Raw genomic sequence first — 26,953 nt, forward strand, 5'->3', positions numbered from 1 at the left:
ATGCCCAGACCCAGGACAGCGCTGTATGGTAAGGGAATGGTACTCAAATTTAAACATCTATGAACTTGAGTGTCTGTGAGATGCTGCCTACGCTGGGACGCGCTCTTGGAGTTGTTCTGACATAGGCTGAGCTTAACCATGCTTATAGTTCTTGCTGGTTTGGAGAACAACATGTGTTGCCTAGGTGAAAGGAGTTTTGTTACTACTGTTCAAGTCTCTTGACTAGTGCTCTTAGAGGACTAGAGGAGGCTGAGGGAGCCAAATCTGACACGGTTCATAATTTCATATGCATACATGATCTTGATCCCAGCATAGACTATCTAATAGCACATTTGTGGGGTTTTTTCATTAAGAGAAGTATTTCATTTGAACCAGAACAGATCCAGGGAGTCTGGTACATGCTATAAAATATTCGGTCTAGACAATGAAATGCTAGTCCAATGCGAAGTAGGTGAACCATCAACTTTATCTGACAGACATCCTTTATTAGTCTTTATGGTGCTGACTAGGGACATATTTATTGAACCAGGTTTCTTTGGAGCTGGCATGGCTTTTAGAAAGCCTGCTGAGGTCTGTAACTAATACAGCCTCAATCTTCACTGAGCATTTATTAATTGTATAAATGCCTGTTGATTAGCCTAGATAGATATTATCACATCCATATGTATTAGAGCGTAACTTTTCTTATGAGGCCTTTTAGATAAGATTGCCTAAGCTAACCATAAAGAGTACATTACAGGATTACATTATTATATAATAATAAGTTTAGAGGTTTGGAAGTCAAATCTCTGGGTCCCATTAAAGTTCTGTCCGAGACATCATAAACACCAGTGGGTGAGTTACCAATACTGAACTTGCTGTGTTTTGCTATCCATAAAGAAATGCCTTTTGTTTCCTTTCCCTTCCAAAATATAGTAGACTTTTCTACTGTGAGGAGACAAACCCCACAGATTTGTCCTAAAATTATTTGAATGTAACGTGCTCTGCAATTTATTTTCAGACTCTAGATTTATTATAGCAGACTCCATAAGTGTATAGAAGTAGTATCTCACTAGTAAGAGGGGATCCTCTGGGGTCGTTGGCAGCCACCTTCTGCAGGGAAATCCCAGCGTCTGCTGCTTGACTTGGGGTCCAGATCTAACTTCCACTATCTGGGGAAAAAAAAAAGGGTAAAACACAAGGATTGTTATAAACTAAATTTATGAAGCAAGTGGTGAATTTTTGCATTAAAATCTTACACTCATCAGGATTGGGAAATAGGTTGTCTGAGGCGGATAGATTGGCTTGCAGCATAGAGTAATTTTTTCTGAGTCAATTTTTCTCTCTCTGGCTCAGTCTTAGGAAATAATCCAATTTAAGAGGGACATCTTTTTGTATTCAGGTTCAGCATTTAAAGACCTGTTTCAGAATACAAAGAGTTTCCACATACGTATAATTAGAAGTAGGGGAAAAACATGCATTGTCCTCTAAAGTAAATTACTAGTGTCTGCATTTTGCAGATGGGGAGACTGAAGCAAAAGTTCAAGGTTTAACACTTCAAAAGTGGCTTCCAATTCTGTCTCTCGTTTGCTACCAGTGCTAGACACCTGGGTATGTGAAAGCTTTAGATAGTTGGATAGCTTTAGATAGACGTTAGCCTCAGATCTGAGAATGCTTTTTCTCCAAATCCGTGCTTAGTTCCTTGGACTTGGCTGTCTTTTGTCAGAAATCGTCTCAGTGAATTATTCAGGGACTGTGCAGCACAGGAAGAGGTTCATCTGCAAGCAAAGCTGGTTCACCCACAGGCAGATGAGCAGAGGTACCTTTGACAATCTTTGTAATGACTGAATTGTCCTAGGCCCCAGATTACTTTAGTCAAAATCAAAAGGGTTTGAGGTCATGAATTCAGCAAAGTCTGAAGACTATATCTGGACGACTGTCACGGGCAAATAAATATTTCATAATCTCCAAGAGAACAGATGATACTTTTATTCTTTGTGGTTATATGGACATACACAAGACCACTTGTCATGAAGAAGGAAATAGACATTTCATTTAAAAGATGACATGTCTTGTCTCTTACCCATGTCTGGAAAACAATTGTAGCATCATGAAAGAAGCCTTCGAAGGCAATGAATTTAAGGTCTTTGTGTTCCCATTGCACCTTTAAAAAGTGGTGTTAAGTATTTACACATTTCCAAGGAGCGCAATAGGGATTGATCTGTTTCGATATGATTTTTGTAATTGGTGTTCCTTTCTTGAAAACTTTTTTTGGAGTGAAATGTACAGGTTTTGTTGTGACTGTGAGGTGCATGGCAGAGCAGTAGATTAGATACATCCCACAGCTCTCGTCCCAGTGCTGACAGTTGCTTTGTGAACAAAATAAAATTTAAAAGGGATAATTAAGCAACTCTTTTTGTTGTTTTTTAGTGGGTTTGTTGGCGTTTTTTTGTTCTCCTAACTCTTTTTAAATTCTTACTGCTTCTGGAAAAACAATCCCCTCCCAGCCTTTTTAGCCTGGCATGAACTTGTAAATTAATGGTGAATATTTTCAAAAGCACATTTAGGCTTCGCAGTGGTAAGTCACTTTTAGAAATTAGGTGTAAGCACTGTATAGTGTTGATACACAGGCCAGGATTTACTGTTCAACTACTCTGTTACTGTCATACTAACGTAATTCTTGTAGTGCATCCTTTAATTTTAGTTGCTGAAATAACTTTACTGCTGGTGTACTAATGCAGTCTCCTTGTAAAGAAAACTTCACATGTGCATCAGAGCACCTATCTCAATGTGACATTAGGATCAGTATGCTGGTTTGAGAAAGGAGAGAGAAGGAAAAGAATTCTCTAGATGGACATAAGTAGACAAGTGCAAAATCAGCTTGTACATCAAAACTTTATCACTTTAGTGATTGGTAACTGTTACCTGGTATACTTTGGCGGGGGTGTAAAGTATTGCAAAGCTTGGTAGGGACATGATCAAGTGAGCCCTTTTGTGTTAAGAGGTTTCTGTTGACCACTCTTCTATCACCATTTTACATTATTACATATTTTAAAACTTGCTTTAAACATTTTGTGCTTGAGGAGAGCAAAAAGAAGCATGCATTCAGCAATGAAGAAGCATGATCCAATAAAAAAGAAAAATCAATTGCTTAAAAAGGGGCAATCAGTTACTCCTCCTCATGCTAACTCACGCCTATTTAACTTATTAAATTCCATCTCTACCACCTTTATGCATGCAGCTCAATTATACCACCTCATACATTCTGTTCATCCTCTTTATGTTGTACTTTGTCTTCATGTAACTACATTGTTGCCAGTAGTTATTGCCTATCTGATATTTGACAAACGTAATTTATAAGCTCTTCCAGGTATCTTGAAAGCCATATAATTTGAGTAGATTACGTGCTCCGTACTTGTATTTTCAATGAGATCCCCTGCTGACCAGCCAGATGGACATGGGCAGAAGATTGTTACATCCTTACAAAAACTAGAGAGGAAACTCAAGTGTTCCACCAGAACAAAAACTTGCCATCTTTTTTCTTTTCTTCCCTTTTTAAAAAAACAAAAAACAAAAAACAAAAAAAAAACCCACAAAAAACTAAGCCTGTGATGTGTTCAAGCTTCACTTGAGTCTCCTAGCAGGAGAGATTTACTTAAAATAAGTCACTAGCACCAGTACTTACATGGTCTACTTGAGATGCAACTATTGCTTAACTGGGAAACGGAGGGTATGAGAAAGATATCCTAAGCCCTTCTCATGACAGGGCAATGTCTTTCTGTCAGTGAAACAACAGCGTGTAACTGGCTGAGTATATTTTTTTTTGTTGTTAAAATGAAGACCAGAATGCCTAGAGATTATTACCTTTATACGTATTTAAGTCAGCTAACTAAAGCAACATTTTTTTATAACAATGTTGTTGCGGAAATCCACGACTGCTCTGAGTTCATGTGAACATTGGATATCTTCAGATAACATAAATAAAAAAATTAAACATTTTTAGATTTTGTTCCATCTATTGCAATTAGTCCTCAGTTGCCCTGAAATGCTCTTCTGTATTAAAATTTACAATGGTTCCTCACTCTCAGTGATGTTCTCTACCCTGTATTTGTTTCTGTGTTTTCTTATTATCACAGTCATTTTCCATCTTTACCCCAAACTTTCTGGTATTAATCAGATTGTTTCTTTGAGCTTCAGGATGTGTAGGAAAGCATCCTGTCTTTACTTGCAGTATCCTTGATAGATCTGAGCCATTCAGGTCTATATATATGATTCCATATTCACCACACAGAGTGGTGAAGATGGGAAATAAAAAAAGCCCCCGAGGGCTCTATGGGAAGAGCAATGCATGAGGAAAGTTTTGCCTGTTTGAGAGATGCTGGACTGGCGAAACCATCCAGCTTGGTTTGTTGTTAATTTGTGGTGTTGTTGCAGGTGAAGCAAGGAAATCCCAGAGGTGATAGGACTGGATTTTTTCCTGTCTAGGATTTTTCTGTGTGGGACACTGCCAAGTACATTGTGCATCAGTTTTTTGGAAGAAGTAAGAGAAAAAGGCTCTCAGATACTTACAAGGTGTTTAGGCTGTAGTCTGTATATTCCAGTGAAGACTGTTCTTAACTCTAACTGGTAATATTTCTTTTGTTTTCCTCCCCTTTTTTAAGGAATATGATCTAATTTAATAATTTCAAATCATAGGGGAATTTTGTTTGTACAATCTCATAATTCAGAGACACCCCCCACTGAAAGAAAAATGTCGGAGGAGTTCTATATCAAAATAGAGAATGACTTACAGAGTTTAAGCCAGTAGGGATATGTCAGACTCACCATCCTCCTAACATAAGACTGAGCAAATCCTTTATCTCATGTTTGATTTGAGGACTCTGAATTCGTTGTTGAATGACTTATAAAAAATGAGGCATTGATGCTTGTTGCCTATCAGAAGACCTCTTAGTGCTGTGAGCTAGAAACTAGTACTGTACTGATGACATAGTCTCCAACTGCACCTGATTCAGATCAGTTTAGGTGTACCTAACCGGGGGGAACAGACATGATGTTTTCTCTCCTGCATAGTCCTTGCAAAGCTCAATTTGTCTAGAGGACAAATTGAACTCGGGTGTAATTGAAGCGTACTCGGAGCCACTCTACCTGGTGTGTGGAGAAGGCTAGGCCAGTAAATACGAATCAAGCACCATGCAGAGAGCCTAGTTCTTGCTGGAGGCACACTGCTCCTGAGACCTTAGGTTCTGCCTGTACTAGGAAAAGCAGGGAGAATGAAATGGTGATTTTTTAAACTACCCTCAAATGTCCTCTCCCAGGGGAAATCTGCTGTTCTCATTTGTAGTATCATGTCAGCTTGGCTGTGCCAAACACTTTACTGGAGGGTGAGGATGAGACTTAGAGCAACTTTACATGCTGTTAGTTACTTCTGTATCTCAGCATACATCAGTGACATTCGCCTTACTTCATCCTCAGCACCTGACTGGCCGTATTTTTTTCCCTCCTTGGGTGGTTAACCTATGAAGGAGACATTCCCTTACTTTCCCAGCTCCCCTACCAGACTGTTTACAGCATCATTTGAAAGTTCTGAAGGTTTTGAATGGCCTTTGGATACCTGTGAGACCTGCCTGCTGATTGTGATGGGGATCACCATGTTGGCACATATACAGAGTGTAGTTTACTCAAATGGAAGCAGAGCGACTGGCAGTGCAGAGGTAAACCCATCTGGGCTGCTGCACTGTGGCAAGATATCATTGCCTGGGTGCAGAACCTGGTGGTGAAGGTACGCCATGTGGATGCCCATGTACCTGAGAGTCTGGAAGCCTTGAAAAAGGAATTTGAACCACTTTTAAACTGGATGGACAAAGCTCTAAAAAGCAAAATGTAAAAAGCTGCAAAGGGAATTGGATTAGGGGAGCTTCAGAGCAAAACTTCTGAAAGCTCCTGTGGTTGCTGTCCTGCTTGGGATTGCCAGCTACTGAGACAACATAGCTCAAGCTATTGCGATGACTCCATTTTTCAGCCCTGAAATGAGCACACCCAAGGCAGTTATTTAGCTTGCATTTGGGATTTATTTTTATTTAGTGCACAATCAAAATTTTCAACTGTAATTTCTCATTGCACAGCCCAAGAAAATTATTACCACTTTATATAGCTGAGGAAATTATGTAATTGAGGTAATAAACACAGAAAATTCAAGAAATCCAAAATGGCACCTCTTTTGAGAACCATGCATGTTTGGAATATGGCAAAGATATATGAGCTGTTGCCTGCTGAATATGTTGAATAGCACATAGTAAATCTTAAGTTTTAAGCAAATTCTAACTGGAAGTCAGTAAGACAGTTTTGTTGGGTTTTTTTTAATGTGTATGTTTCTGGTAAAGTATAGTTGACAGTCATATGTTCTGCACGTGATTTATGTTTATACGCTGGTGGAGCTCAGTGTTTAAATTTACCCTCCTGATACATGTGAAGTTATGGTATAAACAGCATACCAGTGGAGAATTCTGGCTTGCCTTCAGTGTGAGGAGATAGGAGAAGTGGCCTGATCAAAGCTTCCAAAGTGTGAAAGGTCTGTGTGTATGTACAAAAGATTATAGTAAGCTGGAGGAGACAATAAATACTTGGTATTTTATTGTCACCAGATCTATAAAATAAAGATCATTGCAAACAGAGGGAATTGCTGCAAATACATTTGGGCAAAATTTGGCTTCCAAATCTCAATTTTGCCTTACACTTTGTTGTTGTTGTGTTTAATAACATCAGCTTCTGCCAAGTCCAGTTCCTTTTTTTTCTCTTGAGCTCTAAAAGCTGTAAGAAACGTGCTCTCAAGCAGATTTCTTATGTTCTCCTTCATTCTTGAACAAGACTTCTCAACCATCTGTACCATCTCTCCAGCACATACAGCACCGTGTGAGGACAAGTTGCACCACCTTTCCCATGTCATTGCCTAGCTGTTTTTAATCTCAAGAGGCGAATTTGTTTTGCTTTCATTACAAATGGGAAGGGAGTGGAGAAAAAAGAGAGAGAACAGTCTGAACCAAATGTCCTCATTAAGCTTATTTCTTCATAGTTAACTTAAAACCCTACACATGCTTGCAAGTCCTTTATTTACTTAGGTCACTGTTACTCAAGAGAGTAATTTTATTTCAGTGTAGCATCTCTCATAGGTAAAATTCATTCCCATGAGTAGGGCTTACACAATCAGGACCTAAAGCATGTTTCCTTGAGTGGTACAACTTGAAGAATGATGTAATTTATGGCAGAAGAGGTTAACTCGGCATAGCAAAAAGGGATTTGTCTCAGTAAAGAAGATTACTCAGAGCCACAGACTTCTTGTTGTAACAAAGATTTCTGCCATATTTAAGGAACTCCAATGAAAACAGAGAAATATTTATTATTTGATCTTGGCTACATAGCTCTTTTAAAAATAGCATTAACTACAAATGTACCCAATAACTGTGTCAGCCTTTATCCTACCAATTACCATGCTTGCTGGCACGATTATTGAACATGTCTTCACAACAGAACAAAAATCCCAAAACCATAATGTGGGACCACATCAGGGTGTAGGCAGCCCTTCCAAATGAAGAAAACAAAGCCCACGCTGACATCAAAGAGCAGACATGAAGATAGTAAAAAAAATCTTGGCTTAGTAAGAGGTTTTCAGAAGTGCTCTGGATAGATCAGACTTCCTTTCTAGCACCTGTTTTTTGTTCTTCAAGTAACGCTCAGAGTTCCCATTCACGATGGACACAGGGCAAAGCTTAGGGAGAGACCATGGCATTATGATGCTTGTCCTAAAGCATCTGAAAAATCTAAGAATGCCATCTGCTGTCTCCTTAGAACAGGTTGCATTGTTGTTTAGATATGCTTTTGTCTGGACCATGAAGGAGCAGAAGTATGTCTGCAGATTGTAGCTAACTTATCAGCGGGAGTGTGTTTGGTTCGCAGTTGCTCACTTGTAATTGTTGGCTGTTGCTGTCTCCATGATGGGTGGGTGAGCTAGGATATTGCTGTTACTGATCAAAATAGTACGAATATGATCTATTCTGGTTTCTTCTTACATTCTCTCCCAGGTGACATCTTTGCTACGTCTGATGTCATCCCAAGCTTACATCAAACGTCATTTCATACTTTGATTCCACTTGGCTAAATTTTGCCTTGCTTGTTAATTAAGATCTTGTAAGGAATGATTTGAAGTCCTCGTTCATTTTCTCTGAAGTCAATGCATGTCTATTAATTTGTTACTAAACTGCTGGGACTTTTTAACATGCCTGAATCTTTCTCATCCTGTCTTGAAGAGGTGACTAGCACATGCTGGGTAACATTTGTCTCAGAAGTGGGACACAAGAAAGTTCGTGGAAGAGTGTTTTGCTCAGGACACAAGGCAGTACATGGATGCACCATTACTGGCATGATTTGAATTAATTCTGTTTGTCCTGGCCTTCCAAAAGCAGTGTTAGCTGCCTGTGGTCATCGTGATTTTTCACAAAGCATTATCAAAATACCAGCAAAGCACAGAGCAGCAGACCAGTCAGATTGTTCTCTCAACCAGTGAATACATTTGAAGTCTCCTGTTTAGTCTCCAAATAATTACTTTTTTTTAATGATGATCTGAATTTGTAATAATATTGCATCTGTGCAAGCACTATAGGAGAAAAAGACCAAAGTACACTGAAACAAGAGGAAGCAAATATGAGGAAATGTATTTAAAAATTTCAGTGGCTACACTAATCTGTTTGAGGCCTTCCTTCTTTACTCTAGCTTCTCCAAAATCAGCTGCAGCCTTTTAAGTTATGTCTGCTTGGTATTACTATGCTAGTTGAGAACACAGGAATATTGGCTGGTATGAACAACTAATAAACTTTTCAGTGCTTAAGATGTTCACTGGTGGAACAAATAATTTGTTGTTCTGATCATGGGGAAATATTGACCAAAGGTAAACTGCATCCCACCTAACCTGCCCAGTCTCTTAACATTTTATCAGTTTTCTTTCTGCCAGGAAAAAAAGGAAGGAGATCAGACATTTTCTTAATTTCCTTTTTTCCCAGAAGCAAATCCAATTCCTGTTTAACACATGTAACAATAACCTATCCCATATGTGTTTTTTCCCTTTGTTGCAACTATTTTTTTCTGAATAGCTATGCCTCTTATTTTTTCAGTTTTAGATTATCTTCTCCTGGTTCACCCTGCCCCATCAATCACAATTCAGAAAACATCTGCTAGCCCTCTGCAAAGAATCTTTTTTTCAACTTCAGTAATACTAAAGCAGCTCAACATTTCTACATCGGGAGTGTTTTTGACTGGAAATAGCACGTGGAATAAAAGAAAAGAAATTTTAAAAATTTTTTTTTTGTCACTTTTTTCATAAGGCTTACTAAATTTTATTTTCTTTAGGAGTGGATCTATAGAAATTAAATTTCATTATTAGATTACAAAACCTCCTCTCTAAATTTTCTTCAAGTGTCTCATCTTCTAATCTGATACCATTCTTGCAGGGGGCTCCCCTTTTTTAAGGCAGTAGTATGCACCTGGTGTGAGGACTGGGATTAATCAAATGCTGTATATCTTAGAAGTATAATCTGATGGGTTTTTTTCTTTTAAAAATGTGTGTTAACACATTAAACTAACAGCCTGGATGACATTTCTGTCTTGTTTTGCGTTGGCTGTTGGGTTTAGTGATTTTTAATTTTGTTTTCTGCAATAACTGTTGTTCCTTCTTGTTCAGCACATTCCTGCAATTGACATATTCTCATAAATTGCTGCTGTGTGTTGGTTTTTAATATGTGTTGGAAGTTACCAAAAGATAAATTCCTTTTAATCAGGTTTGATGTCTTGGTCGGAAATCAAACCACTATGTCCATGTATCCATACATGCTTTAACTGCATACAAGCTTTACAAAGGCCTGTTTTAAATCTAACAGTTCGGTTGTTTATTATAAATAGCACCCAATGAAAGAATTTAGGGTTGAGTCTCACCCTTGCCCCTCACAATATAGGTGAAAATTTAAACTTGAACTTTAGCCCATCTTTTGCTTTTCACATTCCAGTGTTGAGATTGTTATTTCACCTGAAATCATTACTTTGGAGGGGGCCAAATTCCACTCGGATTTATATTAGTAGATTTCTGTTTCTGTAAAGAATTTAATTTAGCTGTTCAGTTTGCAGCAGGATAGCCTTATGATTCTCTCTTGCCAGCTTATTATATGTATTATATGTAAAAAGAAATAAAAAATAAATAAATGTTTAGTTCCAATGCATTCCAGCAATACATACACAGTCTGTACAAAAGTCTTCCGAATTGTGCAAGTCGTAAAGTTACAAAGAAAGTAAATATCAGTAAAGTACCATTCTTTAGTCTAACAAATACATCTTTTGAAAACTGCAACCATTAATTTTTCTGTCCAAACATAGTGGAGCTCCCTAGAGAGCTAAAGGAGGTTTTGCTTATTATATCAGAATGTATTTTTTTCCCTAAAGCTACTTTATTATCTGATTCCTGCAAGCAGAGTTTTAAGTATAATCAGGTTTATAAAACTCAAAAGCAACAGCCTTGCTACTGTGGAAAAGAAAAAAGCTGGAGCTTCAGGTATTCTGAGTTTGGACTGATTTACCACTGAATAAATCAGTTCCTAAATTCAAACTCTTCTCTTAAAATTAAGAGTCAAAGTGATTCAGTTTTCTTCTCCAGAGCTACGTGGCCTGTGTTTGTCATATACAGTGCTATACTTCCACATAGATAGCCATCTAAAGAGAAAGTTTTAGGGTTTATCAATTATTGTGTTGCACTTTTTCTATCATGAGAAGATAAAACAGTGTAGCTCATGGGTATGCCAGTTGATAGGCTTGGAGTATTTAACCGCACCAAGAAGAGCAATTTCTGTCATCAATACAGTTTTCTCCAAGTACAACAATACTGTAATATTACCATCCCTGGATGCACTTTAACATTTGCATGATCCCTGTTAACATTTGTTACCTTGCTAGCTATTACTTTTTCTAAATCTATTCACAAATAATAAGTTAGAGAATCAGGAAAAAGAGCTCAGACAACTGAAAGACTTTGTAAGAGAGAAAGGACTATTTAGCAATGAACAAAAGGGGCTAATTTCCACTTACCTGGGGAGCTATGAGAATAAACAGTAAAAAATAATGCTGTTATGACCCTGAGATTTGGGCAACTTTACAAAGGTATTTGTAACCCAGAAAGTCATTAGTCCTCCAGTTAAATGCTGGTACACTCACAATGGAGACCCAGGTGCTTTGAGCCCATTTCTATTACCATGGTGCTTTGGCACTTCAGGAGCCTTAGTTCCTTGTTTCAAAAACTACATCCTTAGTACACAGTAATGTGTGCAGTTATTCCTCAGAGCTGTATACAAATGGCACTTGGCATTCTGAAACAAAGCTCTTTTATCATGATCTCATTTCAGAGGTTACTTAACTATTGGTCTGGGGGGTGTTCATGTTCACTTGACCAGACAAAGGACAGTGCAGCATTTTGGCACATTGCTATACAAGTTTTCTGACTGAATGCAGTGGCACAAGACTAGACCAAAATTTGTGCCTATACTGGAGCTTGAAAGACTGTTCTCTTTCACAGCTGTGCTTGGGCATGGAGAAACTAAAAAGGTACAAGTGTGACAGATCATTTCACTGAGAACTGGTGCAGTCTTCTGGCCAGGCTGCATAGCTCTATAGGGAGATGAGCAAATAAAAGTTTTTCCTGTTTGTGGTCCTTCACAGTGATTAAGTATAGATAAAACCTTTACAATGAGTCCAACAACAGTTTTCTTAGAGAGTCAGTGGCCATCCTGTGTCAGCAGAAAGATCGAAGTTATTTCCTGGTAAAGCATAACAGCTGATCCTTGCTGGCCCAGGAACTGCCAGGGCTCTTCTTGCATGCCCTTTACCTGCCTTACGTTCAGCCCATCTTAGGAATCTCTCTCTGGCAGTGAATACTTAACTCATTCTTCCCCCTCTCAGCAGAAGACTACTTTATAGCACACTGTGGTCTTTGTTTGCAACAGCCTCAAATTTAACTTACTGAACTTCATTGGTGGTTTTGCTCAAAATGGTCTTTTTCTCTGTCACGTGCGGTTTTCAGTAGGCAGCTAGTTACGGCTTTTCTCTCCACGGTCCTTCTCTATCTTCAAGTCCCTGCATGGGAGGGACACTACACCTTTGTGTTTTTATATTAAAAATCTGTAGATCTTGCCCAGTCATTCACTGGCTCAGCTAAGCTAAGCTGAGCTGGTGAATGGCTGGAGAAAAAGTTGAGCTTGTAGGAGCTAGCTAACATATTGTGAATGGAAAGATGAGCAAGGTCTTCTAATCAGCAAGCAACTTTTCAAGAAAGTGAATGCTTATGTACTTTGGACAAAAAGCCATGAAAAAAGGTAAAGCCCCCCAGGAGGAGAAAGGGGTGTTTGTATGAGTGGTAGTAGAGCTTTCTTCCAGCAGAGAGGTAAAAAGCCTAAGTCAGTGCATGTATTTATCCAGCCATCCTCCTTAGGCACGCAAAAGATGGGCTGTGCAGCCACCATGCTGAGGGGCAAGCTGTATTGTTTAGCTGTCTAAGTTAGGTCACTCTGGCAGGCAGAGGATACTGAAGATGAATTGCTTTGCAAGAGAAAAAAATCCAGAATAAAGGGCTTGGTTTTGTTGTGGCTTTTGTTGTTTTTTTTTTTTTGTTCTGCTGTTCTTTTCTTGCCTCAAAGGATGAGGCAAGGGTGGTATTGAAAGACTTGACAAATATAAAACAATTGTGTTCGCATACACATGCTCATTTGTATGAGTCTCCTTTTGTGTGTGTGTGTATTTCAGTTTGAGAAGTCAATGAAAACATGGTTTGAAAATGGAGGAATGAGAACATTGGGAGCAGATGCCAGAACTTTCTTTTTTCTATTCATTCGAGCACATGTTTTTGAATTGTATGTTTGTATACGTTGAAATAGCATTACCTACTCCAAAATAGTAACTGTTCGGCTTGAAAAGTGTCTTCCCTAGCTCTTCTTTCACTTCAGCTAGATTTCTGTTCTGTGTCGTGCCTTTCCTACCTATTCTAAGACCTTTTCTATTATTCTTGAAATAGAAATGACATCTGCAGCCCCAGAACGTTGCACTACGCCCACAGAACTTGCTTTATCTAGCAATCTGCCACTAATATTTTGAGACTGCAGCAAGACAGTAAGGACTACCTCTCCAAATTTTTACTGTACAGCTGTCCTTAGCTGAATTGTGCCATATGAGTTCCCTTTGCAATACCAGTGAAGAAAGCCCGCAATATTTTCCCTCACAAATCATTGCAGATGTACTTATCTAAGATATCCTGCTATGACTGTGGACCATTTTATGGTAGAAATGTCTGTTGTTTTCCAGGCTTCCTTTAAAATTGGAAAAACTTTTCATATTTTTTAATTATTTTTTTTTTTTCAACTTTCTTAGCTAATGCCTATGTTTATTAAATGATAAACATGCACTTTGGGGAATATTACTAGTTAGATTGCTTATGCTTTGGAAATAGAGATAACTGTAGTGGCAGTCCCTTAGTATAGCATCAGTAATAAATGTAATCTGTCGGTAGGCCTAGCTGGTGGCTGGGCATGGTGCATAAACTCCACCGCTTGAGTGGTTTCCAAAAGTGATCTGACTCAGGCACTGTGCTGAGTGACAAATCCTCCCCTTCTTCCTCCTTGCTTGCAGAAAGTAGTAGTTTTCTTCTGAACTATATTAACAGAAAAATAATTACCTCCCACATCCTTGGCAGTGGCTTAAGTATGAAAATCTGTGTGTTTATGTGTGTATCAGGAGGTGGAGGAGGGATGGTTGGAGCTGAAAGTCCTTCCCTTTCCCTTTTAGTCCTGCTCATTCCCAGAAGGTCATTTGTATGAGACTGTGCCTGCTTATAACTCCTGGTTCAGGCAATGCCATGGTGTAGGCAGCTATAGCGCTGCAAAACCAATGAAGGAGTAGACTTGGGGTACACTTTCTCTGAAGATCTGAGTTACTAATATCATGAGAACAGGAAACCACCGTGTCCAGCAGACCAGGTTTCATCCAAAATTGAAGACACATGAAAACGTAAGATAGGGCTGTGCTTGGAAAGTCCCAATATTTTTTTCTGAGACCAACCTAGCATTAGTTTCCTTGGATATGTTCCACAGCACAACAACGCCAAGTGCATTTTAGCAGCTGGGTCTAGTGCACTTTTTTTTTTTTGGTGACATCTTTGCTGAGCATTGGTTGGAATCCAAAATAGCTTGTAAGTACACAATGGGGTATGTAGGTAATCCCATTGCTTTAGGTGCAGACACATGCACAGAGATAAGCATGCTCTTCAATACCTGCCTGAATTGATGAGACAGCAACCAGCTTTTCTCATTATTGTCTTCCTGAGAGGAAACTGCAGCATCATATAATAACTCTAAAACACCTGCAGTATCCCTAAGAGTATATTTCCCATAGCTTTGAAAAGGATCAATGTTGCTTGTTATATGCTCTTTTCCTTCTTTCTTCCATATTCCCTGTACTTCTCAATTGTGCCCCAAACCTTTGGGTTGATGCAGTCCTCTAGAGACTGAAAAGGGCTTGACCTGGTATAAAAAGCAGTGTTGTTCTCATGTAATAAATATTTAAAACACTTTATCAGTGTAAATAAACACTAAATTCTGTGAGCCCAGGGAGTGGCATTAATGTGTTTTGCTTACTGAAACATTTATGGAGCCAGTGTCAGCCAACAAAATGCAGCCAAGAGGGTTTTTTTTAAAGGTAAGCTGAAGTGCTTTCAACATAAATACTAGGAGCTGTTTAAGATCTTCAATTATTAACAGAAGAAAAGTGTAAGCTGTAAAACTGCAAAGAATCCCTTTTGTGGCACTCTCCCTAACCTCTGTCAGTTATCTCTTTGTCCAGCCTGGAGTGAGCCCCTCAAGGCAGATGCTATGCCTTCACAGGTATTTGGAGAGTGTCTAGCACATGGAGAGAGTTTCCACAAATTATTAAGTAATTTTAGAGTACCAAATATTTGAAAACCATTTATTTTTATATTTACTTGCCAGGGTGTAATTCAGGACTCTGTGTTTATGGTTGGCCAACAATGGCATTGCCAGCCTCTGTAAAGAGTGTAAAAACGCAGCTCTTCACTGCTGTGGGAAGGCAGTTATTGGCATCACCTTCTTGGAACCCAGGGGCCAGCTTTGCAGTCTGATAAGGTCACTGGGCATTCTGATTTAATTATGATTATAAGCTGCAAAGCTCATTGCTTGGAGTGCAAGCCTTACCTCCACAAGGGATAAAATGCCAAAGGTCTGCAGTGTGCAATGGTGTATTGCAAAGGGCATCAGACAAGTGGAACTGTAGTGCCCTTGTATAGTGAACACCTGTGTTGGATGATATCTGCGTGTCACAGCATGCAAAGATTAAGAGCATGAATGAGTTGGGACAGAGAAGTTTAGTTTTGGGGTGTTTTAGCCAGTGGGGGGTGTGTGATGTAAGTTCAACTGGCTTTTTTTCCTCTGCACAGGGAAAAACATGTAAAAGTGCGTAGAAGGCCTCACCATTGGTTAGAAAAAGTCTTGTGACTGCGTGTAAGGGGATGGTTTGCCTTCATTTACCCTGATTAGAAGTGCATCTGATCATGCACAGACACTGCACCACTCAGATTTCAGAACACAGATTTTATGTGTTTTGAAGCATCCCGGTTTGTTTTGCCTACCCATGGCTCTCCCCGAGTCCTTTCATCCTTCTTTACCGCTTCTCCCTGTTCTCCGTCCCTGCTGCTACACCAGCTTTTCTGATTGTCCAGGCCTGGTTCCTCATGCCATTCCTTGCAACAGCTGTTCATGTTGCAAGTGGCTGCCTGAGCTGAGACTAATTTACTGTCTGCAGCTATATTGCAGCAATAAGTTTGTTAACAATGTGGGGAGCATGTGATGTGCATATAATCCTGTGCACTTCTACTAGCAGCATTTGTCGCATCTTCTGAGAGGACATTTCTCAAGTTGCTGCATAGTTAGTAGTTTTAAACTTTTAGAAACTCTCTGAATACTTCAATGGTAATATGTGTAAGCTTGTTAATTAATGGAGTCATCTGGATTCAAAACCAGGCCGCCCTAACAGAGTACTGCGCAGCACACACACGTGTTGATTCATGCTAGCTGTATGCAGTAGCTCATCTCTTCTTCAAAGTTTTGGTTTATTATCCTCTAGAAGCTTTTCTCTAATTAAGCTGGCTGAAGCTCCTGTAAATCTTCTGGTGGTACGTGTTCCCTTGACTGTCTAAACACCTTGTCATCTCATGTTTATGGTGCATGCCTTTGATTTCACAAGCACTGCTTTGTTAACACAAAGGGCATTGGTTTGTCCAGATACTATCTTCTCTGGACATCTGTAGTACACTGAAGCACTTTCATGGCATGGGTAGTAATGAAGCTACCTTTAAAAACCTTGTTCATCTTTGTGTCTGTCTTCAGTACCCTCTCAAGAGCACTGGGTAGATCCCATAATGAATATTAAACCAATTCAGAATAATAGTAATTAAGGATAAAATTTATAGCACCTTGACTATAATCTAGATTAACAGGACTCCTAAAGTCACCAAAATGGAGGCCTTTATTTGCCTTTGTGTAGATTTATTTGAAGCTACAAATAGTTCAGTCTGCAGAGTTTGATTTTTTTTTTTTTTGCTTCAGAGCCATCTCTAGTCTTTTAACTTTCTTGTGTTGTACATTGGTTGGGAAAAGGCGGGACATTGTTGTAATTTTCTGCTGAATGCAACATTCTTGACTGCCTTGAAATATTGGGGTGATGTTAATGTGGAAAGCAGTTCATTTTCTGTATGTATTTTGAATTAGTAGACTGAATAAGGTGAGCATCTAAGGGAAAAGAATGACTGCCTCATGTAATCACAGCAGTATTTTTACCCCAGAGATACTGCTTATCCAAAGTACCTAGAGGTAATTGAGTGAGCAGAACAGCTCACTCTATTATAGGATGACTTTTGATCCTGTCAGTATTTTACTTCATATAAGGAAATTCCTTGTGAAAGCCAGAATGTTTCATGCTGAATATCACTCCTGTTGGATAGTAACATGAACCATTAACAGATAACTGAACTGACTGCAGACACCTCAAAAAACACTGTGACCAGAGGGATGCTGGTAGCCAGTTTTGGATTACTGGCAGTGAGTGATCCTGCTGGCCTGGCAGCTGATGACACTTTTGATCGTTTCTGCTGTGTTCCATGTGGCTGGGGAGCAAATGCAAAGTCTCAGCCTTAGCTGTGAATTGACAGGTGGATTGCCTACAAGTGAAAGTGTTTGTCAAGAGATGTGTCATCCTTATTAGAAGGTATTTAAGTTAGTTAGGAAAAAATAATAAAAATGAAAATCTAAGCTCTTAGGTGATAGACTTTAAAAGTTAATAGCTATCACAAACCCTCTTGGCAGATCTGTAACAGGCATTTACAACTCATGAATCACATTTTTTCAAAAATCACAGCTAATATCAACTTCTCTAAGGAGATGACAGCATTTGCAGGAGACATTAATGGTTTCTGGCTCTCAGTCATTGCAAAATCATGAGCTCGTAATTGTTCTGATCTGGCTATTTGTAGACTATAGAGTTCTAGAGGTCTCTCAATATTTCCAACATTAATAACTTGCCAGTGACAGTGGTTGCCATCACTGCCACCAGTCATAATAACTTTAAGACCTTTGTAAATGCAAATCCTTGCTAAAGGCTGGCTTTGTTATTCTGGTTTTACAAATAAGAAAGAGACGAGAGAGGCCCATGAATCTGCAACTTGAGTCAACTGCATCTTAGTGCTTGCACAAGCTCAGCTATAAGTCACCTTCCCTCACCCATTCTGAAGATTTGATTCACTCATGATTAGGATTTATACCAGTCTCATGTGTTAACAACAGCCATGTAATAATATTTTGTTCATATCACTTTCTAGGCACCTGAACAGCCTCTGTTATAGAATGATCCCTAAATCTTGTGGCAAACCCAGCACTGATGGTTCTGATTCTCCCTCTGTTCAGACTGAAGCGAGGTAGATTTAGAGTGCAGGAGGATCCCAAGGTGGCTGGGAGCTCTCCATGAGTATAGGTTTGGTGGTCCTTCAGCAGCTCAGGCTGTGGGTGAGATGGCTTGACCCCTGGAAGAACACAGAATCAGATTAGGACATGACTTCAGTTTACTGTCTTTCCCCATGCTCTGGGATGCAGCTCTGTGGTGTCCCAGCACTTCCCCCCTTGCATGTCTCGCTGCTCTTGTCCAGCTTCAGTTCTGGTTGTTCTTCATTTTTCTCATGCTTTAACTCTCCTCAGTACTCTCCTGGGAACAACTTGTGTCTGGTTTTCAAGAGCAGGCAAAATAGCTAATGTGTTTCCTCCCCAGCATGGTGGCATTTCAGTGACAGGTAGGGTAATACCTGTTATACTTTAGTCTGTGATCCACGATGCCAATTTTTGAAATACTGGGTGTTTTCTGGAGGGAGGTAATCTGTAAATGTAAATCTTTACATCATCAAGATGTGAGTTCAGGTGAGGGAGGATGGAATAAAAATGACATTATTGTGCAACTTATAGCCTCTATTTTGTTCTCTTGCTGATAAGTGTTTCCTTCTGTTCTCTCTGCAGGTCTCCAGGTGGTTTTAAATTCAATTATCAAGGCCATGGTCCCTTTGTTGCATATTGCCCTGCTGGTGCTGTTTGTCATTATTATCTATGCCATCATTGGACTGGAGCTATTCATGGGGAAGATGCATAAGACCTGCTATCATGTGCAAGGGGGACTGATAGGTAAGGGGAAAACTATATCATATAGACAAAAGATTTTCTGAGGAAGACATTCCCCATATATCTCTGAACACTTGTACTGTCTGTAAAGCCTATATGCAACCTGTCAATTTGTGCTGAACACAGTAGTGAACTTACTAATGTGGACCTGTGGCACTACAAGCAGCCTGAGTTCTTTAACAAGATTCTTTAACAAGGATCTTTGAGCCTTTAACAAGGCTCAAGCAACACTAGTGACGATTTCACCACTAAGCAGGCTGAGCTACAAATGAGGTGGCATCGCAAACACATTTTAAAGTAGTATCATTGTAAAAGATTACTGTATATTGTAAAGGAATTGAGGTCCATTACCTTTTTTTTTTTAATCACAGGCTGTGACCACAGGTAGAAGTGCAGCTAGTATGAAAGCAAAATTATATTAATAGGAAGAAACTTTTTGCACCAAATCTATCAGGAAAGAATTTTCAAATTCATATACAGAAAGAAATACTCAAATTTCAAAATAATTCAATTGTGTTATCACTCACTCATCTAACCATCTGCTCTTTTTCATTTGATTTACTGAGCTTGAACAGCAGTAATTTCCCATGTGGTGGTGGGTGCCACTGTCTAGGACCCGCTTCTGCTTATAACCAAGAAAATATTGTACAGCAGGAAATTTTTTCAGAAGTTCTATATTTTCTGCTTTTATAACATTGGCAGATCTCATTTTCTGGTAATGATGCTAGAACTATAATGAATTGTCAGTCTGATTTACAACTTTAAAGTGTGTATGTCTTTCTCCATAGTGTGGAATTATTAATGTTACAGCATCTAAGTCTATTATTGCTGTTTCTGGCATGCTTTAATGATGAGAATGTGATAATAAATTCTGGAAAATTGCATTTTTTTGCCACATAGGATGAGAAGCAAACACAATTATCTGCTCCCACACACATGCATACCTGCATCTGTTATAAATGTAGCACTAAGCTCTGAAATCCATATATTTAAAAAAAGTCGAAAAATCTTATTGCATGAATTTTTGTGATTATAAAATTGGGGGGGGGGGGGAGGGGAGGAGGGGGGGTTGTAGCATTTTTCATATACCAAAGCATTTAGGCAGGCTTGTTGTATGGGTTCTCTGATTTTTGGAAGCACCTGTATGGAATAAGGGCTATATAACCAAGCTACAGTCTTACAGAGCTCATCAGTGACACTGGGCTACTGCTGAAATGCCACACAGCTTTTAAACTCCAAAAGAATGGAGCTCCAGACACTCTCTGCTGTGATTTAGCAGTGGCCCAGGACTATATCAACCTCTCTCCAGAGCACTGAAGCCTATCTGCTGCAGAAGTTCAGCCTCCTTCATTGGAGTGCCAGTCAGTGCTGCAGTTTCCTTCCAAGATTAACCCAGATGCCAAGTGACTGCAGTATGAAAACACTGGTCATATCATGCAGCCTAAAGAAATGTATCAGACTTGATCTAATGTTCTCTTTCATGTTGAAGAGCATGATTCCTTCCTCATAGGACAGTATGCTTGTCTATCTCAGTTTTGACTGTAAAATTTGAAAGCTTATCCATTATTTTTACAAACAGAAAGTGAAGCATAACAACACATTCCTCTGACCATTAAAATTAGTAGGGTTGCTTGTGTATTCCTGGAGAAATCTGTCAAATTTGCTGCAAAATGTATTTCTTCAGATATCCTTCACTCACTCATGGCAATTAGTTCTCTTCATTTCCTTTTTCTCCCTCCTCTCCTTTAAGATACACCTGCAGAAGATGATCCATCTCCCTGCGCCCCCCAGTCTGCGCATGGGCGGCAATGTCAGAATGGCACGGAGTGTAAGGCAGGCTGGGAGGGACCTAAGCACGGCATTACCAACTTTGACAACTTTGCTTTTGCCATGCTGACAGTGTTTCAGTGCATCACGATGGAGGGCTGGACAGATGTACTGTATTGGGTACGTATCCGAAAATGATAGGATGAAAGGCCTGCTCATGTGCTATGGCTATGGTGAAGCTTCGGGGAATTAGAGCTTTCTTGCTTGTTTCTATATAGTGAAGGCATGGTTGCTAGCATGGAGCTTTAATTAATTCAGTATTAGTGGGTAAAATGGGAGGGTTTATCTGGTGCAGTTTAATCAAATGTAAATGTTGAGCTTCCAGTGATATTTTAATGTTGAAGGATGGCATGTGGTTTAACGGTTTGAAGATAATCAATGTACCTTTGTTGAGCTGAATGTCACGTAAAGACCTTCTCTGCACGAGTGAAATATCTTGCACATCTCCAGATTACCAATGTAGAAGTATTTGTGACAGAAACTATGTGCTCTACCAATGGCATTAGTGTTACAAAGGTATTACGCTGATCGCTCGTAGGTTTTATAAGAAAGGCCTCACAAATCCCTTTTCATGCCAGCACTGCTTCTGATCATGATTTTTATCACAATAGTATTAGAATAAATTCTCAAAAATTTTAAATTGCTATCAATCATGGTTGCGTGTTTAGCTGAAACATGATACTATCTTTAAACAAAATGCAGTCTCATCTTGCCCTTTACCCTAATTCTGGAAGTTCAATAGCTTTAGTTTCTACCTTGTAATTCCTGATGTGTTCGGAAATTCAGTGGCAATACAATTACACTATAGGAGTTCAAATCAGATTTTGCCTTCACCTGTAAACCAGATATAAACATGTTCCTTGATTCAGCTGTTGCCATCAACTTTTGCAGCAATTCACACACAGCTCACTCAGTCCCGTCTGTGTAAGGCTAATCCAGACTCTGACTAACTTTGAAGACTGGCATATTATGGCACTTGGTTCTCCAAGATGGTAGGATGTGCTACAATGCATGATGGAATTTAACTCAAGAAGACCCAAAGTACACAAAAGGATAATCTGGACTGAGGCAGCTTGCACTGTTAATCAACATCAGCTTTTCTCTTAAGCATCAGCCTGAAGCTGTCTTCTACCCACCAGTGAGTTACAGTTTACAAGATTTCCCTTTGAAGATTTAGCTTATCTGCAATAGATATTCCCTATATGGAACAGCTAGAAGTTGTCTCTTTATCCTCATAAATTTAGATTAGAGTTGTGACTCGAGCTTCTTTTTAATGCCTGAGATAAAGGGCAGAGATCAAACCACAAGGGGAGTCTGGGTCTCAGAGCACAAAAATTGCCTTTACTTGAAAAGAGGGTGTAGACTGATAAAATAATAAGGAAGAACAGAAGTTAAGTCAGAAACATAACTGAGCAAAACTACTCCACAGCTCAACTATAGCTATGTATAATATGCCTTTTTGTCACATTTAACTTGCATTCCTTCAATCTTCATGTGATTGAGAGGATTTATAGGTGGTTCAGGGGAGACAGAAGAGAATAAAAGATACCAGAAACAAACATGAAACATGAAAAGAGTTTTGGCAGTGTACACTCTTTAGTATCATGAAACCTAACCAAAAGTTGTCATTGTTTTCTCCAAAGCCACATGTAATGAAAAACCCTGCCAATCCCCACACTTTTGGATCCAGGCATCATTTGCATGATGGGATGTGAATCATTCAGAACTCAGTTATCAGTTACCTACTATCAGGAGCCAAAAACTTATATTCAATGTTAAATGATTTTCTACCATGACTGCTGCAGATGGTCTGATTTTTTTATGGCATCCCTGCAGCAACCTGGATTTTAGCAGTGGTCCTTTTTTGGGTATTCAGCCAGTTTTTTTTCCACTAATTTCCTGATCTGTTCTTTTACATTTAGAGACAGTATGGTGAACTGAGACCTGAAATTAATACCAATTGATGGTCATTATTTTTAGGGGCATCTGTATAGTTAGCTTTTTATATTATGGCTTTGACAAAATCGTAAAGTCATAGAATAGTTAAAGTTGGAAAGGACCTTAAGATCATTTAGTCCCAAGCCCCCTGCCATGGGCAGGGACACCTCTCACTAGACCGTGTTGACCAAGGCTCTGTCCAACCTGGCTTTGAACACTGCCAGGAATGGAGCATTTACCACTTCCCTGGGCAATCCATTCCAGTGTCTCACTGCCCTCACAATAAAGAACTTCTTCCTCATATCTAATCTGAACTTCCTCTGGTTTAATTTGAGCCTATTATCCTTTGTCCTATTGCTACAGTCCCTTTGCTTTGGAAATAAGAGAAATATTTGTTATCATTGGTTTCCAATTATTCCTAGACAAGACTACAAAAGAATTAGCCTTGCAGAAAAAAATTCAGTAATTGAGAAGGAAGTTTAGTTTGTAAAGAAAAAACATATCGCCTATTTTTAAAGGCAATGAAACACAAAATTAAATACCTGAGCAACTGAGTTGACAGGCACACTCAGTTAAGCTGCTGTAAACAATCCTTAGAGTATTGTTGTCCCATAAGACCTTTTGCCTGTTTCATGTTGACAAAGTGGATAGAAGTCAACTGTGATCAGTGTTTGCCATATGGTAAAGAAGGTATTTGAGGTGCAATGCGTATTTCCTTCTGCAGAGAGGTCTGTGCTACTCTGGGGGCAGATGTTGTTTTGGCAGTTACTATAGGGCACACTTATGAGAAGCATTGTGGCTTTAATATTATATATAGAAACAGTCTCTGAACATTGACACTGTAATTTCTTATGTGGGTGTTTCAAACCTGATCAACTGTGGTTTATACTGTAAGCTTTATAGTCTATGAAAAAGGCATTCTAACTTAAGCTAGCCAGATCAAAAGTAAGATTATTTCTGGATACTAAATAGAAAAAATGCAACATTTCAATCTCTGAGAGTGAAGAACAAATTTTAGTAAGTGGAGTAGGATAGAAATAATTTATTTTAAACTTAGTGTGAGCCATTGTTTCTGTAGTGAAGCCTGACTCATTTATAACTCTACTCCCTGGCCTTTACCTTTTCAGCCAAGAAAAGTGGACTTGTCATAGACAACCCACTGGGGGCTGCATCTCCGCAGGTGTGTAGAGATAGGAGGCTATTTTCTTCTCAAGTAGATAACACTTTGAGAGATCTCCTGGATCCACATTGAGGTCCTGGAATTTAACACTTGATTTGTTAGGAAATAAATCTGCACAGTTAATTAAATTGGAAACTCAGGTCCTCTCTCTCCAACTACACCCTGAGATAGACAGTTGGTTGTCCATTTTACACTGAAAGGAAAGCACAGATGAAAGAACAGTGTAAGAAAATATTGTCTGCAAATCAGACAATTTTGCAGCTGAAAATTTTAGGTAATGGCTTTCAGAGGTCATTCCTTAAACTTAAAGATGTAAAGTAATTAATATTAAAAGTGCTGAGCATTCAAAGTTCAAGCACTCTGTCAGGTTCTTAGCTCCTCTGCAATTCAGGGTAGAGACCAAGGTATGTAGGGAGTTTTCTTTGCTTCCTCCTTAAATCTGAAGAGCCTAAAGCTCATCAGAACTACAGATAAAGCTCTGTGCTGAATTAGTTGGCTGGAAATGTTTAGACAATTGAGCAATTCCCTTGGTCTGAACTTTTCTACAGGTGCTTTTCAATTATATCTTCCTATTTTCTGAAAGGTAGCTTTTGAAAGGTACCTAGATCTCTGCCTTCCTCTCAGTGGGAATGGAGGGAGCTTAGCACATTTCAGCATGTTGCCCTGAAAAATATACTAGCAATTTTATGAAACCTAAGTCTGTCTTGTGCCATACTTTGCAAGGTTAAACCTGCATGTTTAAAAGTTAGAAATCTGTGTGACTTTCCACAAGCCTTGGACTCCTAATCTGCTTCAAATTCTATCTTCAGTTTCCTGCTTCCTTCTTCATGCTTCTCCGCATGCCTCCTTAAGCTTTTTGCCTCTGCAGTGAAGCCTGTCACCTCTCTCATGGAATACTATTTCCCAGCCTGTGATTCGCATCTTCACAATAAGATAATGAGAAAAAGGAAAGCAATAAACTTTTATTCCTTAGAAAGATTTTACATCAATAAGATCAGTACACTTTCCAATCTCCTTTCTCACTCAGTAGATAAGACTTGTGATGTAGATTGGCATCTTTTGAAATGTGAAAAAAAATGTTAAGGAAAACAGTTTGACACTGCTCTAGTGGCAGGTAAGATATTACTTACAAGGAGCCAAAATTTTAATGTGAAATAGCTATATCGGACAGGATGAAAATCCATGCAAAACAGCCTTGTTGCCTCTTTGCTGAAAAATCAATCTTTGTTGAAGGGAGTGTTAAGTGTTTATAGAAGCACATCTCCTACACTGCCTCAATCTTACAAGGTTTGTTTTGTCCCAGTAAAACTGCCAGGTGGCTTTATTGTATATACATTCAGTTCACAGAATCATTTGAGTAGATAGGCACCTCTTATGTCACATCATAGGTTTTCCTATGCATGGTAGAAAGATCAAGCTTATTATTCTCAAAACTCTCCTTAATACATGATCATCTAGCATTAGCAGCTCACTCCCTTGTGCAGGCACCGAGGCTCGTTTCTGAAGACCTCTCAGTCTTGGAAACTTCAGCAGCAGATGCAAATCTAAATGTTACAAATTGAGTAATTTTGTATTTTGTAATCAGTCTCTGCTGCAGTCTGTTATTTCTTATTGTCTTGTTGACTAAGGAGGAAAATTAATCCCTGTGCATTTTGTAACATCCTGTTTAAGTATTTGTAGACATTTGTTGCCTTCCCTTAATCTTTTTCTAATCTGAGTAGATTCAGTTCTTTCAACCTTCCCTAATGGGGCTTCTTTTTAATTATTTTTAATCAGTTTGTTTCTGTCCTTCAGGGGACGCTTTGCTTCTGAATTAAATACAGTTTGGACAGTGCCCTGTCTCTAGAAAGGCTTTCATCTTCGTGTGAAATGTGCTTTCTGTAGCTGGAGCCTTATGACACTGCATGCAAATCTGCCCACTGCAGCCTCAGTTTTATGTACCTGGTCTCTCCACTCCCCTGCATCTAAGCTATTATATAAATGAAAGAGTGCAGATGAAGTGCAAAACACATCCATATATTGTTGTATTGGGCTGTTCACGTTGCTGGGTAGTGGAGAACCTGGTCCTGAGCTGTTCTGCATATAGTTTGCCCACTGCAGCTTGAATTCTAAGATTGAGTAATTCTACATGATTTATGTGCTTGATGTTTGTTAATAATAAGCAGCCATAAGCCTGACATAATTTGTGGAGTATTGGCTTTGTCCCATGTAATTTGGACCATGCTTCAGAATACTTGGTTGAGTCTCTGAAAATAATATGCAGTGCCTCCAGGGACAGTTTACCTCAAGGCTTTAACTGTAAACTAAGGAGTGTGGTATTATTATAGTTGGACTGAAGCCAGGTCTGGATGAGATCCAGGGCACTAACCTGTCCCTGGAAGAGACGCCTGAACTGGCACATGATAAGTTGACTCCCACAAATTTAACCAAACAAGCCGTGGTGGGCTTCTCAGCCCCTAGGCAAGGAGATGTTTTAGTAGTCTAAAACAGTGTGGCAGAGCCACCACAGTACAGGTAGAGTCACAATGTAGTGAGATTGAATCAGTGAAACATTCAGAAGCATCACATCCCCAAGGGCAGCATAGAGTAACATATATAGATGCCGTGGGTTAAACAGGCTGTTCAGGAAGATCCTTCATCTCTGAATGTGAGATCATACTTCCAAGAGTCACTAAATGAGCTTCAGACTGGAGCTTACAGTAACCCTTATAATTCCCATCATGAAATCAAAACAGTACCAACTGGACAACAGATATAATTAATTTTGCTGACAGCATTGACATATCTTGTGGGCTTTTCTTATCTCCCCACAGTCTGTTGCAGCCAAAGAGGAAGATGATGTGAGGCATACAGAGATACTGCCACAAAGTGGAAGACATTAAACGCAAAGCTGACACCCCAAATTTTTTGCCAGCTGTGTTTTTCCTTCTAACCCTTTATTCTTGCAGCACTTAGGCTTGAATTAGTAAGGCTTTCCACACAAGAGAATGATCTGATTCTAAGAATATATCTGTCTACATGTTTCCATGGTGTTTATTCCCATCCGCCCCCACCCCTCCAAGAAAATGTTGGGCTTGTATTGTTGTGGGGTTGAGGTTTTTTAATCATCTTTTTGGCAGGGCTTTGTATGGATGAGAAAAATTTACAAAGAATATGCACGCAAGTATGAGCAACCCATCTCTGTAATTGCAGAGGTTATTCTCCATCTGTAACAGTGGTGGGTAAG

The 26,953-nt window shown here is 39.2% G+C and overlaps 1 protein-coding gene across 1 annotated transcript in view; it reads left to right on the plus strand.

Annotated features, from left to right (window-relative positions):
* The window catches only part of CACNA1C (calcium voltage-gated channel subunit alpha1 C), a 489,049-nt gene that overhangs the window by 296,135 nt on the left and 165,961 nt on the right, over nt 1-26,953 (plus strand). Inside the window, exons 6-7 of the mRNA XM_065682645.1 lie at nt 18,624-18,785; nt 20,533-20,729. Coding sequence (XP_065538717.1) covers nt 18,624-18,785; nt 20,533-20,729 — 359 coding nt within the window. The remainder of the gene's footprint in view (nt 1-18,623; nt 18,786-20,532; nt 20,730-26,953) is intronic.

This window comes from Lathamus discolor, chromosome 1 (assembly GCF_037157495.1).
Source record: "Lathamus discolor isolate bLatDis1 chromosome 1, bLatDis1.hap1, whole genome shotgun sequence".
Taxonomy (NCBI): Eukaryota; Metazoa; Chordata; class Aves; order Psittaciformes; family Psittacidae; genus Lathamus; species Lathamus discolor.